General features: G+C 41.4%; 1 protein-coding gene across 1 annotated transcript; it reads right to left on the bottom strand.

Moving 5' to 3' along the window:
- On the bottom strand, positions 1 to 14982 carry LOC124040156 (SH3 domain-binding protein 1-like). The gene is made up of 18 exons (XM_046357061.1): positions 14703 to 14982; positions 11261 to 11303; positions 11018 to 11122; positions 10849 to 10925; positions 10645 to 10756; positions 7604 to 7680; positions 7352 to 7439; positions 7172 to 7240; positions 6971 to 7055; positions 6587 to 6723; positions 6326 to 6434; positions 6122 to 6203; positions 5924 to 6004; positions 4657 to 4770; positions 4190 to 4287; positions 3761 to 3923; positions 3320 to 3675; positions 1 to 1061 (listed from the first exon to the last, which is right to left on the bottom strand). The coding sequence occupies exons 1-18, from the start codon at positions 14747 to 14749 to the stop codon at positions 805 to 807; spliced, it is 2100 nt and encodes a 699-aa protein (XP_046213017.1). The 5' UTR covers positions 14750 to 14982; the 3' UTR covers positions 1 to 804.
- Positions 14983 to 16231: the final 1249 nt, after the last annotated feature.

Genomic DNA, 16231 nt, shown 5'->3' with positions numbered 1-16231 from the left:
GTAGCATTCTCCTGGCATCCACCAAACCCAGATTTGTCTGTTGGACTAACAAATGGCGAAGAGTGATTCATCACTCCAGAGAAAGTGTTTCCACTGCTCCAGAGTCCAATGGCGGTGAGCTTTACATCACTCTAGTCGACACTTGGAATTGCGCATGGTAGTCTTAGACTTGTGTGTGGCTGCTCGGCCATGGAAGCCCATTTCATGAAGCTCCGGACAATCAGTTATTGTGCTGACGTTGCTTCCAGAGGCAGTTTGTAACTCTGTAGTGAGTGTTGCAACCAAGGACAGATGATTTTGACGCCTTACGTGCTTCAGCACTCAGCGGTCACATTCTGTGAGCTTGTGTGGCCTACCAATTCGTGGCTGAGCCGTTGTTGCTCCTAGACGTTTCCACTTCGCAATAACATTACTCACAGTTGACCGGGCAGCTCTAGCAGGACAGAAATTTGATGAACTGCCTTGTTGAAAAGGTGGAATCCGAGGCCATGTTGAAAGTCACTGAGCTCTTCAGTAAGGCCATTTTACTGACAATGTTTGACAATGGAGATTGCATGGCTGTGTGCCTGATTGTATACACTCTGTCAGTATTTTTATTTTATTTCACCTTTATTTAACCAGGTAGGCTAGTTGAGAACAAGTTCTCATTTACAACTGCGACCTGGCCAAGATAAAGCAAAGCAGTGCAACAAAAACAACACAGAGTTACACATAAACAAATGGGTGTGGCTGAAATATCCAAATCCACTCATTTGAAGGGGTTCACATACTTTTGTATACAGTATATAGTGTATCTCTACCCCCTCACTGCGCTATAGAGGTCACCTGTTTGCTTTCCAGTACTGGGGGCTTGGGAGGTGGGATTTGGGGTGGCCTAATTGCACCCTTTTTGCTTAAGGTCTTCTTCAGGACTGGAGCAAGGGGCTTGGGTGCAGGATGTAGCTGGGTTTTGGGTGTCTCTGCTGGTGCTAGACGTGCTGGGGCCCTGGGTTTGGAGTATGTAACGACCACCTGCTCTTTACTCTGGATGGGCGGCATGTGTTGAAGGAAGGATTTCCTCGCTGTGAAAAGAGAAAAAGGAGAAAGGGGTGTTGAGGATACGTTTAGAATACGTATTTTTGGGACTATAGATGTGTATTATTATATTAGAGTATTTGGGGTATGTATTTACAGTGCCTTTGGAAAGTATTTAGACCCCTTGACATTTTGCACATTTTGTTATGTTACAGCCTTATTCTAAAATGGATTAAATAAAAACATTTCCTCATAAATCTACACACAATACCACATAATAACAAAACAGGTTTGTAGACATTTTTGCAAATGTATTACAAACAAAAAACTCAAATAACTTATTTGCATAAGTATTCAGACTCTTTGTTATGAGACTCGAAATTGAGCTCAGGTGATTTTTGTTCAACTTGATTGGAGTCCACCTGTGGTAAATTCAATTGATTGGACATGATTTGGAAAGGCACACACCTGTCTATATAAGGTCTCACACTTGACAGTGCATGTCAGACCAAAAACCAAGCCATGAGGTCAAAGGAATCGTCCATAGAGCTTAGAGACAGGATTGTGTCGAGGCACAGATCTGGTGAAGGGTACCAAAACATTCCATCATTCTTAAATGGAAGAAGAAGTTTGGAAACACCAAGACTCTTTTTAGAGCTGGCCGCTTGTCCAAACTGAGGAATCGGAGGAGAAGGGACTTGGTCAGGGAGGTGACCAAGAACCTGATGGTCACTCTGACAGAGCTCCAGAGTTCATCTGTGGAGATGGGAAAACCTTCCAAAAGGACAACCATCTCTGCAGCATTCCACCAATCAGGGCTTTTATGGTAGAGTGGGCAGACAGAAGCCACTCCTCAGTAAAAATGCAAAAAAAAACATTTTGTTAACCTTTATTTTACTAGGCAAGTCAGTTAAGAACAAATTCTTATTTACAATGACGGCCTACCCCAGCCAACGCTGGGCCAATTGTGCACCGCCCTATTGGACTCCCAGTCACGGCCAGATATGATGCAGGCTGGAACCAGGGACTGCAGTGACACCTCTTACACTGAGATAAAGTGCCTTAGACCGCTGTGCCACTCGGGAGCCCCTCCAGGCACATGACAACCTGCTGACACCTAAAGGGTTCTCAGATCATGAGAAACAAGATTCTCTGGAAACCAAGATTTAACTCTTTGGCCTGAATGCCAAGCGTTACGTCTATAGGAAAGCTGGCACCATCCCTATGGTGAAGCATGGTAGTGGCATCATGCTGTGGGGATTATTATCAGCAGCAGGACTGGGAGACTAGTCAGGATCGAGGCAAAGATGAACAGAGCGAAGTACAGAGAGATCCTTGATAAGAACCTGTTCCAGAGTGCTCAGGATTTCAGACTGGGGCGAAGGTTCACCTTCCAACAGGACAACGACTCTAAGCACACAGCCAAGAAATGCAGGATTGGCTTCCGGACAAGTCTCTCAATGTCCTTGAGTGGCCCAGCCAGAGTCCGGGCTTGAACCCGATCTAACATCTCTGGAGAGAACAGAAAATAGCTGTGCAGTAACTCTCCCCATCCAACAGACAGAGCTTGAGAGGATCTGCAGAGTAGAATGGGATTAACTCCCCAAATACAGGTGTGCCAAGCTTGTAGCATCATACCCAACAAGACTTGAGGCTGTAATCGCTGCCAAAAGTGCTTCAACAAAGTACTGATTAATGCGTCTGAATACTTATGTAAATGTCATATTTCAGGTCATTATTTTTTTAGACATTTGCAAAATGTCTAAAAACCTGTTTTTGCTTTGTCATTATGGGGTATTGTGTGTAGATTGATGACGAAAAAAAAACAATTTAATCAATTTCATAATGGGACTGTAACCAAACAAAATGTGGAAAAGGTCAAGGGGTCTGATTACTTTCCAAGGGCACTGTCTATCTACTTGAAACTAGAAGTGTGGGTTGTGGTAGTGCAACAGTTTTTTATCAGGACCGTTTTGTCATTAGAAGATGTTGGTTATTTTAGCCACTGCTGCCGGGGATCGTGGCTTCCTTGTACTAAAATGGGGCAGTGGTTTGTCACTTCTGCTGGGTGGTCTATAACACAACGTGAGTGCTCTGAGGGACTTTAGTACTGTCTAAGTAAGTATTGTCTTCACTACTGTCTAAAAATTAGATGTCGTTAGCTAGCTAGCACGAGTTATGTGCTTTACATTTGAGTAATTTAGCAGATGCTCTTATTCAGAGGGACTGCATACATTTGAATACTTTTTCATACTAGCCCCCCGTGGGAATCGAAAACACAACTCCGTTGTGGACGGCCACCTACGTTTGTATGGTGAGGTGATCTTCAGTGTAGCTCTGGGGGAGTCCGGTGGGGCCTCTAGGATGGGTTCTAGTGAGCCCAATTCAGGGCTCTGCTTCTGGGTCGGACTGCAGACAGACACTGGTGGTGGGGAGGGAACCAGGGTTGGGCCAGGTGCCAGTTTGGGGTTGGGTAGTGGGGATGGGTTGTGGACCAGTGTCGGGCTTGGGACAGGGGACGGGCTCTGGGTATGGACTGGGGTACGGTTAAGTGGGGTTGAGCATGGTGGGTCTGAGGCAGGGTTCCCCCAGGTGGTGGTTCTACGACTAATGGAGCCTGACTTAATGATGAAAAAACCTCCACTGTCCTGAGATGCTGAGCTGTGGAGGAGACGGTTGGTGTTAGATAACACACTGTTATAATAGAAAGTGAACATACATCCTGTTCAGTCTGTGCCTGTGGTACCTGATTGTTTTACAGAGAGAAGCATGAGAAGAGGAAGAGGAAGCGCATGATGAAGAGGAGGAGGTCATTCTGACAAGGTTCTCTTTCCCAGACTCTGAAGTTTGAGGTTCTAACATTTTCAAATCTGGGACCCCAGGAAGCTCAGGAATCTCAAAGTCCACCTCTGGAAAGGAACACAACACAGGCCTACTTTGAGAAACCGTGTTCCATACAAAATACATAGACCTACCTAACATACAGTTCAACATAGTGCGACAAAAATAAGTGAATGAATAAAAATACTATCCAAAGGTCATAAGGGGTTCAAGCAGCCCTCTCAGTTATCTAGTAGTTAACTTCCACACATTTCATGCAAATCAACTCATCCCTAAAAAAACTCACTGCTCCTCCCTCGAACACACAAACATCACATTGAATGCGGTACTGTACCTTCATGAAACAGGCTGCTTGAGTGTTGTATGAGAGGCTCAACCACCGCCACCACCTGGACTGAGGAGGCAGATGCCATGTCCAACAGCGCTGCCTCCCTGAAAGAGAGGGAGAGAGGTTGATGGAGAGATGTGAAGAGAAAAATGTATGATGGTACAGAAATGGACAGGGGAGAGGGAGATTGAAAGAAAGAAAGAAAGAAAGAAAGAAAGAAAGAGAAGCGGGATGAGGGGTGAGAGATGAGAAAGTGAGACAGAAAGAGAGGGAGAGAGAGAAAGAAAGAAACACACAGGTTAAAGTCAAGTACTAAAAAGCACAGAGACATAGCTAAACAGACATAATCAGATTAATAACAATCATGTAACAATAGAAAGTGACACCAGGAACAACATTGAGACAGGGCGATTATGACAGACTAATAGAGTGGTTCCGTTTCATCTCTCTGTCAGTATGTCAGTAGTACCCACCCCTCCATACGAGGCCACAGCAGGTTGGGACCCAGTACTATGGCAATGTTACTGGGACTCATCCTGTTAACTGACTGCTGCTCTGACAGGCACGACAGGAACTGTACCAGGTACCTAATAGGGGGAGGGAGGGAGGGAGGGAGGGAGGGAGGGAGGGAGCACATACAGTGGCGTGTATTCATCAAATCAAATCAAAGTTTATTTGTCACATGCGCCGAATACAACAGGTGTAGACCTTACCGTGAAATTCTTACTTATGATCCCTTAACCAACAATGCAGTTCAAGAAATAGAGTTAAGAAAATATTTACTAAATAAACTAAAGTAAAAACATTTTATCAAAATGAAAAAGTAACACAAGAAAATTACATAACAATAATATGGTTATATACAGGAGGCACCGGTACCGAGTCAGTGTGTGGGGGTACAGGTAAATTGAGGTCATTTGTAAAGTGACTATGCATAGATAATAAACAGTGAGTAGCAGCAGTGTAAAAACAGAGGGGGGGTGTCAATGTAAATAGTCCGGGGTGGCCATTTGATTAATTGTTCAGCAGTGTTATGGCTTGGGGGTAGAAGCTGTTAAGGAGCCTTTAGGTCCTAGACTTGGCGCTCCGGTACCGCTTGCCGCGTGGTAGCAGAGAGAACAGTCTATGACTTGGGTGACTAGAGTCTTTGACCATGTTTTGTGCCTTCCTCTGACACTGAATAGTATATAGGTCCAACCACATCATATTTAGCTTACATTGGTTGGACTAAATAGTTTTGGGCATTTTTGGCATAGATTATTAGATGATGCTGAAATGTTGAAGTTGAAATGACGCTGGAATAGTGAAGACAGCTCCTGTTTTCTTTGCGACAACTCTCAATGTTTCTAAATCTATAGTTGTTTAGTAGTTTGAAAATGTCAGAAACATTACCTAGCTTGACCATGCTCTAGGTCATGTAACTGTTTGTTACATGCAATATGTTTTGTGGACTTCACCGGACAGATGTTGCTCTCCGGGTTTTGTAATGAAACAAATGCGTGGTTGCATTAGTTCTGCCACTGTGTCTTCTTATTGTCTCGACCTTAGGTCTATATATCACGGTGCCAAGGCATATGAACTAGTAGGTCATAGCAACGCAATTATCACAACACATAGTTGTAATATGGCTAGCGAGATATTCACAATCATACACCCTTCATCATTCTTGAGTTTTTACAACTTCACACAGGAATCGGTCAAGATCTGAGAGAGCTATGGGTTACAGAGATATGGACATACCGGAGATTGTTGTAGTTTTCTGATGGTAACTTCTTCAGCACAATTTTAAACTGCTCAAGTTTGTCTGTCAATTCTTTCTCCCTAAATAAAGAGGGGAACAGACAGACATTTGAAGAGCAGAAATTAGAGGGGAGCGAAATCATGTAAAAACACTATGTACTGTATGCTTTTAAGATGTAGACCAATCAAGGACCTTACCCTGCTGCTTGAAACCAATCATTGTAGAGTTCAAAGGTCATGAGTGGTTCAGGCAGCTCTCTCAGGTAGCTTTTCAAAGCCCCTACATGGATAAAAGAGAAAATGCTGCTTAGTGTCTATGCGTTGTTTAACTGTCAAGTAAAGATATTTGAAACTTGAAAACCTTGAATAAGGGGTACTGTCAACAGGGACGGTCTCTCTGACCTGCGACTGCATGAGGGTCAGTGAATTCACTGTGGTTCACAACCCCTCCATCCAGACTGCTCTTCAGTCTCTTCACTACCGAGGCTGCTGCTGCCAGACGAAACAGACCCTGGGAGAGAGATGGAGATAGAGATAGACAGATTTGATCCAAGAGGGCAAACATTATCGTAGATTGGCTACAGTCCTTTCATCTGCTTAGTTAATTAATAATATCCCATTCACATGTATACCATGTAGTAGATTAATAATCCCAGTCCTCACCTCCTCTCTCATGCCGGTGTGCAGCAGCATGTGAACACACTCCTGGATGGGAACAGCGATCTCCCTGCCACTGTTGTACAGATGAGTCAGCAGGGGCTCCCCGTAAACCTTCCCCTTATAGTTATTCTCCTGGGAGTCTGTGTTAACACACATACTGGTGACACACTGGACAAATCCTACACTAAGTATGGCCTGGGTATTTTAATTGCAAATACACACACACACACACACACACACACACACACACACACACACACACACACACACACACACACACACACACACACACACACACACACACACACACACACACACACACACACACACACACACACACACACACACACACACACACACACACACACACACACACACACAATTCACCTGTTTGACTGTCTTTCAGCTCACTGATGTTTCGTTCGAGGAAGTCATGGGAATTCTTATGATGTTCTGCTTGTAGTTCCAGCAGCTAAGGAGAGAGCACAACCCAGACACTTATCAATTATAATTCCTAATAGCTAATAGCACATGATAATTAACGGAAGTACAGCTTGAAAGGGAGGACAATTAGTAGGCCACACTCACACGAATGAAGTAGTTGGCATAGTCATCTTCTTTAGTGGCAAAGTGATACAGATCTGCAGAGTATTGGTCCTGCAGGGAATGTACAGCCACGCAAAAAGTTAATACTGTATGTTAGAGGCTGAAACTACTGCATTAAACAACAAAGTGTCTGAAACAGTAACATCCAACACCATACAACACCTTGATGCTCTCTAGTTTCCTCCAGGCCTCCTCCACCTCCTCTTTCAGCCCATCCTGCTTTGCCTGAGGTCCCGTACTGGCCTGGGACCTGAAGGGGCAAAGTCATTCATGATCAGAAGCCATAAAAAGTCAAAGAAGGGACTCAATGGAGATACTGACGAAAGGTAGTTATTATATATGTATACATTAACTGTGTACTGTCTGGAGCATATAGGATCTGTCAAATACAAACACACAGAATGTGTGACCCACTTGTTGCGTGCATTGTGCCAGTCCATTGTGAGTTTGGCAAACTGCTTCTTGTTTTTGAGAATCTCTGGAAGGTCTTCCTACAGATAGTGTACATATGTCATTACATCTCTCACTAAAGCTTCACGAAAGCTCCAGTAGATTACTAAGAAAGGCGCGTCCTTTGTTTAAAAATAGCCTTTTGGCCTTTATACAGATTACAATTTCTCAATTGAAAATGAAACCTTGTTCAAAGTATCACTCTTCCTTAAAAAATTCCTGCAAAGCTGGTTACAATTCCAATATTATCTACCAGAAAATACAGAAAAAATATTATAACCAATATTATGGTTCAAATCAAATATACTGATTGATTAAAAAAAACATTTTGTAAAATTGTATTATATTTATTACAAATATTATGAATAGGAATGGTGTAGTTATGTCACATATGCAGCTATCGAAAATATATGGAAATGTTTTCTCAATCCAAAGTTTTACTGATTGCAGCATTACCTCAAAAATGGATGAGTCAAGTGGATGGTGGAGAAGGTAGGGAATTGTCTGTCTGCCATACTGTATATTAAAGACCAAAATTGGCTGAAAAAGTTTGGCATATACAGTGCCTTGCGAAAGTATTCGGCCCCCTTGAACTTTGCGACCTTTTGCCACATTTCAGGCTTCAAACATAAAGATATAAAACTGTATTTTTTTGTGAAGAATCAACAACAAGTGGGACACAATCATGAAGTGGAATGACATGTATTGGATATTTCAAACTTTAAAAAAAAAAATCAAAAACTGAAAAATTGTGCGTGCAAAATTATTCAGCCCCCTTAAGTTAATACTTTGTAGCGCCACCTTTTGCTGCGATTACAGCTGTAAGTCGCTTGGGGTATGTCTCTATCAGTTTTTCACATTGAGAGACTGAAATTTTTTCCCATTCCTCCTTGCAAAACAGCTCGAGCTCAGTGAGGTTGGATGGAGAGCATTTGTGAACAGCAGTTTTCAGTTCTTTCCACAGATTCTCGATTGGATTCAGGTCTGGACTTTGACTTGGCCATTCTAACACCTGGATATGTTTATTTTTGAACCATTCCATTGTAGATTTTGCTTTATGTTTTGGATCATTGTCTTGTTGGAAGACAAATCTCCGTCCCAGTCTCAGGTCTTTTGCAGACTCCATCAGGTTTTCTTCCAGAATGGTCCTGTATTTGGCTCCATCCATCTTCCCATCAATTTTAACCATCTTCCCTGTCCCTGCTGAAGAAAATCAGGCCCAAACCATGATGCTGCCACCACCATGTTTGACAGTGGGGATGGTGTGTTCAGGGTGATGGGCTGTGTTGCTTTTACACCAAACATAACATTTTGCATTGTTGCCAAAAAGTTCCATTTAGGTTTCATCTGACCAGAGCACCTTCTTCCACATGTTTGGTGTGTCTCCCAGGTGGCTTGTGGCAAACTTTAAAAGTAACTTTTTAAGAAATGGCTTTCTTCTTGCCACTCTTCCATAAAGGCCAGATTTGTGCAATATACGACTGATTGTTGTCCTATGGACAGAGTGTCCCACCTCAGCTGTAGATCTATGCAGTTCATCCAGAGTGATCATGGGCCTCTTGGCTGCATCTCTTATCAGTCTTCTCCTTGTATGAGCTGAAAGTTTAGAGGGACGGCCAGGTCTTGGTAGATTTGCAGTGGTCTGATACTCCTTGCATTTCAATATTATCGCTTGCACAGTGCTCCTTGGAATGTTTAAAGCTTGGGAAATCTTTTTGTATCCAAATGCAGCTTTAAACTTCTTCACAACAGTATCTCGGACCTGCCTGGTGTGTTCCTTGTTCTTCATGATGCTCTCTGCGCTTTTAACGGACCTCTGAGACTATCACAGTGCAGGTGCATTTATACAGAGACTTGATTACACACAGGTGGATTGTATTTATCATGTTTAGTCATTTAGGTCAACATTTGATCATTCAGAGATCCTCACTGAACTTCTGGAGAGAGTTTGCTGCACTGAAAGTAAAGGGGCTGAATAATTTTGCACGCCCAATTCTTCAGTTTTTGATTTGTTAAAAAAGTTTGAAATATCCAATAAATGTCGTTCCACTTCATGATTGTGTCCCACTTGTTGTTGATTCTTCACAAAAAAATACAGTTTTATATCTTTATGTTTGAAGCCTGAAATGTGGCAAAAGGTCGCAAAGTTCAAGGGGGCCGAATATTTTCGCAAGGCACTGTATATCGAAAAATATCATTTGAGGACAAAAATATTGACAGCTGCGCCATACACGTTGCAAAAATATTTTCCATGTATCGATTCCATGCACATGGTGTATGAATTGATATAGAAAATAACGCTTCATTCAACATTGAGGTTTTCAGTTGAAATTATGAAACAAAATTCTTGCCACCAAGAGAATGTTATATATATGGGACATACAACAATCTCAGCTCTGCATATTTTGCTGTGAAAAAACAGAATCCTTAGATAATTTATTTTGGTTTCTGGCTGAAAAATCACAACATTCTCTTAAAATGATCCCTACAAATAGCAGTGTTGGGCAATTTGGAAAGCCATAGTCAATCAATCAATCAGCAATATAATAATAATCTTAGGAAAAATGTTCCTCTTTAACTCACAATCTGTGGATACTGTGCGATTAGAAAGGTTGAAAATGAATGTAAAACATCACATCACAGTTGAAAAATACATGGCACGTGGATATCAAAAGAGGATGTCTACAGAGATAGGTGGGACGGGCTGAGAGTAGCCCAAAATGTCATGTGTATAATCCAAAAACAATATCTTTGTTGTGTAATTACTGTGTGTAAAAGTACCATGTATGTCAAATGTGTGTAAAATGCATATGTAACAAAAAAGTGTAAAAAACTAAAATATAAAACAAAATTACTGTTGTCCTCAGAAGAGGGGGGGGCAATAACATTTTTAAAATAATAATATATATATCTATTTTAAAGTATTCATATGTAATACTACATAATCACAAACTTAAATTGTTATCCAAAAGTGTCTGAATAACTCTTGCTAATGCAGCCCTTACCTCACTGAGTTTATTGAGAGGTTCCAAAACCTCCTTCTCCAGCTTCAGCTCAAAGTCAGACAGTGTTGCGGCCAGATGACTCTCCATGAAGCAACACATCTCCAATACTTTCCTATCAGAGAGGAAATAGACTAATTGATTCATTGATGAATTTTCAACTGATCATTTGGATGATTGAATACATGGTTTGGTTACTTAAAGTACCTGATAGAAGAGTCTGGATCAAAGTCTTTAAAGCTCTCAGCCATGCTAACAGAGAGCAGCATGAGAGGGAGTTTTTTCTGGGGAGAGAGATAATTTTATATTGATAATCATAATAGAATGACTTCAAGTCAAGGGTCAGGCGTGAAAGGTGAAAGAGTATAGACTTTACCATTCTTCTCTCTGTGTCCAGCCCTAGTTGACTCTGCAGACAGCCCAGTAGCTTCTTGTGAATAACCTGCGCTGCCTTCTTGGCTGGCTCCACCCGCTGCTCCACCTTAGACCAATGAAAATGACAGATATAGAGCGTATCTTATGTTCACACTGAGCTAGGTACAAGTGTATTCACTGAGAAATATTTTCACGTAGTGAAATGAGACACCACTGTCACCCTTTATCATCAGCCTTAACTCACCATAACAAGATCTTCTGTGAGAAGATCTGTGGCATCCTGTGACCTATTAATAATGTTAAAACAGGCTTTCAGGCAATATTTGTGTTACAATGTGTTGCAGTCTTATTTGGCAATGTTCTTGGTAAGTGGAGTGTGCCAATACAGTATATTTTGCACTATGCTTCTTTGACTAGAATACTGACATTACACAAAATAAAATAAACAGTAAGGTACATTTCCACATATGATCAAATGCAACAATTTGCTTAACGTTTCATTCATACATCTATGTGCTTTTATGAAGATAGAAAACATTTAGGCTACGAGGACATTTATATTCATAGCCACATACATCGTAAAAAACAAGTAGATGACAATAGTGGTCATGTCGACTCCGTGTATTTTTCCCCCAACTCCTATGGTGGTGCAGTCTGCTAAGGTTGTGAGTTCTAATCCCACACGGGGTAGGTATTTTTTGTTTTCAAATCCTTTATTTACAATATTCATCCCTTGCCCACATACTTCTAATTCAGATAAGTGAAAGTATACCTGTGAGAGAGGTTGCCCTGGTAGTAATGTCACGCCCTGGTCTTAGTATTTTGTGTTTTCTTTATTATTTTGATCAGGCCAGGGTGTGACATGGTTTATTTTATGTGGTGTGTTTTGTCTAGGGGTTTGTTGTAGGTAATGGGATAGTGGTTAGTGGGGTTGTCTAGAATAGTCTATGGCTGCCTGGAGTGGTTCTCAATCAGAGGCAAGTGTTTATCGTTGTCTCTGATTGGGAACCATATTTAGGCAGCCATATTCTTTTTGTGTTTCGTGGGTGATTGTTCCTGTCTCTGTTTGTGCCAGATAAGGCTGTTTAGGTTTTCACGGCTCGTTTTTGTGTTGGTCGTGGTTATCTTTTATTAAAGATTAATAAAAAATAACCACGCTGCATTTTGGTCCACCTCTCCTTCGACGGAAGAAAACCGTAACAAGTAACTATGTTTTTAAACAGTATCCAAGAGCAATCTGTGAGTTAATTTGACCATTGGAAAAAGAGCTACTGTGTAAATATTGCAACGCAGGTTGGATTCATTTAAGGTGATGATTACACTGTTCCTACCAACACAATACTACATTAGAAAGATTATATTTTCTGTCCAGAGCTGTATTTGCTCACAATGCACATCATTTTATGATAAAAGCGTGCCAGTGGACTGGTAAGTATGCTTTAGTGAGAAAATGTTGGGATCAATTGCAACTATGTTTACCCATCCCCCCCAAATCAATATTTATGAGTAATTCCCTCCAACCCACAACTTCTCACTTGAATGCGTTTTATAAAAATTGGATAGCGGTTGGGTTATGCTGAAATTGGGGTTGAGAGTTATCCTTTAAAGTTAGAGAGTAGAGGCTAAAGCTGTGGGCTGAAACCAGGCCAGAGAAGGGGGGGGGCTGTTCTATGGGACTTACAGGTGGGATGAGTGAGTGAGTGACAGGCAGAGAGAGTGAGAAACAGAGGGGGAGAAAGCAAAAGAGAATGAAAGACTGGCAATGAAGTTTCAGCAGCATCTGATAGGGAGCAGTGTTACATCAGTGAAACAGCTGCAGTGAAGACCAAGCATTTTGTAACACTTTTTTTCTTCAACTAAACAAAAGCCCTTAGGTGTCTTTCTATCTGTGTGTATTTGTATAGTTAAGGTCACAGTCAGTTATTCTGAACAAAGTGAGAATAGTGTAGGTAGGGGCTCCTTTACTGTGGTTAGAGCTCTGTTCTGGTGCAGCCGCCCTGTTAATTACCAGGGATTATTAATAGCCTGAAACACGTCAGTGGCATGGAGGCCTGCAAACACACCACTTCCATGGTCTGTTGCAACCTGCTGCAGACACGCTCAGCTATCAGCCAGGGTAGCGTGGGCATCAACAACCCGACGTGGTTATCAACAACCCGAAGTGGTTATCCAATTACATTATTTTTGCTGATCTGAAGCATAATACACATACATACAAATGTACAGATTGGCTTATGTACATGGGACATTACTGGATCAAAGGACATTCAGTTTACTCTCTAAGGTATAGGGGAATCTCAAATAAAATTGTATTTGTCACAAGTTTCATAAACAACAGGTGTAGAGTAACAGTGAAATGCTTACTGACAGGCCCTTCCCAACAAGAGAGAAAAATAATAACATGAGGAATAAATACACAATGATTAATGATAACTTGGCTATATACACAGGGTACCAGTACCGAGTCGATGTGCAGGGGTACGATGTAATTGAGGTAGATATGAATCTTGTGGGCGGGGATGTGCCCTCAAGATAACAATTTAACCCCCCAGAGTCATATATTTACAGAGTTTTGCCGATGTAGTTATTACTGCATTATCAATCAAATGTATTTATAGAGCCCTTTTTTTGCAACAGGAGTTGTCAAAAATGCCTAAAACTCCAGAGCAAGCAGTGCTGATGTAGAGGCACGTTGGCTAGGAACAACTCCTTAGAAAGGCAGGAACCTAGGAAGAAACCTAGAGGACCCGGCTCTGAGGTGTGGCCAGTCGTTTTCTGGCTAATGTATTTATTGTACATGACATTTCAACATTCTATGGTAGCCATGTTAACTCCCCATTGACATGACATGGCAAATATTTAAACAATGCTATGTAACCGAATGTCTAGAATTAGAAGAATATTCTAGAAGTTGGCCTAACTCTATATGGCTCTGCTGTGTCATTATGTCACAGGCCACACACAAAGACATGATGCACGTAATCTTGCCGTGACGCCATTCAAAATAATTATTCATTGTTATGACTGTTCTCTCACTCATGAAGATGAAACATTACAGTCATCCACTATTCGCACTACACCATGGAACCCTGTCTGCTTCACTCTTCCTCCTACTTTCATACCAACGGTGGCATGATGATCATGAACTCTGTGGTTGTCCTCAGACACCAAAGATACTCTGTCCTTTGCAGAAGTCAGATGACTTTACCACAGGAAGCTGCTGAGGGGAGGACGGCTCATAATAATGGCCGGAACGGAGCAAATGGAATGGCATCCATGTGTTGGATGTATTTGACACCATACCCCTGATTCTGCTCCAGCCATTACCATGAGCTCATCCTCCCCAATTAAGGTGCCACCAACCTCCTGTGGACTCTACCAAACAGGCTCCCCACTCACCAAAAGCTTGTCTAAAGGTTCTTCTTTCACCCACAGATGCTCATGATGAAAATAACTAAGATTAGAACGTAGAATCAGACTTTAGAGTTTAGATTGTCACAAAACTTGATAGCATTGGTTAGAAGTACAGTATTTCACCATTTATTCTCCATTCTATGCAGTTAGTTCCAAGTTCTTTGAAAATAACTATTGTATTAGAACTGAAAATAAATAGGCTATTGTATTTTCACAAATGTATACCCCTCCAAAAAAACAAAAAGTCCAAAATGGCACATGAAAGTACTTACTTCCCCACAGAGCCAAGCTGCTTCAAGAGGTTGAAAGATTTCAGCATGGTTGCATAGGAGTCAAGCCCGCCTCTTACAAATTATCCCTCTGTCTTGACTCCAGCCAGGTCCTCAGTCATGTGTTGCCAAGTCAGTGTCTGTATTATTTCGTTGAGCAGACAACACTGCAAGTGGTTTTCTTCAGTGTGTGTTGTTGGTGTGATGTTCTGTCATCCAGCAGTATACGTTCTTGTTTTGAAAATGTGCTCTGTGACTGTGTTCAACCGCCACTCAGTCACACAGAGCTCTAAGAGAAGAGGAAGTTGCCTCAACTGAAGCAGCAGCAGAGGAAGAGGGGTTTTTCAATATCAATGTAAAATAATATATACAGTGAATTTGGAAAGCATTCAGACCCTTGACTTTTTCCACATTTTGTTACGTTACAGCCTTATTCTGAAATGGATTAAATAAAAACATTTCCTCAAATCTACACACAATATTCATAATGAAAGCAGGTTTGTAGACATGTTTGTGAATGTTTTCTTTATTTTTACTATTTCCTACATTGTAGAATAATAGTGAAGTAGTGAATAATAGTAGTGAATAATAGTGAACATCAAAACTATGAAATAACACCTATGGAATCATGTAGTAATCAAAAGTGTTAAACAAATCAAATTATATTTTATATTTGAAATTCTTCAAAGTACCCACACTTTGCCTTGATGACAGCTTTGCCCACTCTTGGTATTCTCTCAACAAGCTTCATGAGGTAGTCACCTGGAATGCATTTCAATTAACAGCTGTGCCTTCCTAGAAGTTCATTTGTTGAATTACTTTCCTTCTTAATGGGTTTGAGCCAATCAGTTCTGTTGTGACAAGGTCAGGGCAGTATACAGAAGACAGCCTATTTGGTCAAAAGACCAAGTCAATATTATGGCAAGAACAGCATAAGTAAGTAAAGAGAAATGACAGTCCATCATTACATGAAGGTCAGTCAATACGGAAAATTTCAAGAACTTTGAAAGTTTCTTCAAGTGCAGTCGCAAAAATCATCAAGCGCTATTACATTTACATTTACATTTAAGTCATTTAGCAGACGCTCTGGCTCTCATGAGGACCGCCACAGGAAAGGAAAACCCAGAGTTACCTCTGCTGTAGAGGATAAGTTCATTAGAGTTTGCATCCCAAATAAATGCTTCACAGAGTTCAAGTAACAGACATATCTCAACATCAACTGTTCTGAGGAGACTGCGTGAATCAGGCCTTCATGGTCGAATTGCTGCAAATAAACCATGACAAAGGACACCAATAAGAAGAAGAGACTTGCTTGGGCCAAGAAACACAAGCAATGGACATTAGACCGGTGAAAATCTGTCCTTTGGTCCAATGAGTCAAAATTAGAGATTTTTTGTTCCAACCGCCATGTCTTTGTGAGACACAGAGTGGGTGAACTGATAATCTTCGCATGTGTGGTTCCACACAAGTACGGAGGAGGAGGTGGGATGGTGCTTTGCTGGTGACACTGTCAGTGATTTATTTAGAATTCA

This window comes from Oncorhynchus gorbuscha, linkage group LG07, assembly GCF_021184085.1.
Source record: "Oncorhynchus gorbuscha isolate QuinsamMale2020 ecotype Even-year linkage group LG07, OgorEven_v1.0, whole genome shotgun sequence".
NCBI lineage: Eukaryota > Metazoa > Chordata > Actinopteri > Salmoniformes > Salmonidae > Oncorhynchus > Oncorhynchus gorbuscha.
Note: the sequence above shows the minus strand (reverse complement) of the source record. Positions and strands in the feature narration are given on the sequence as shown.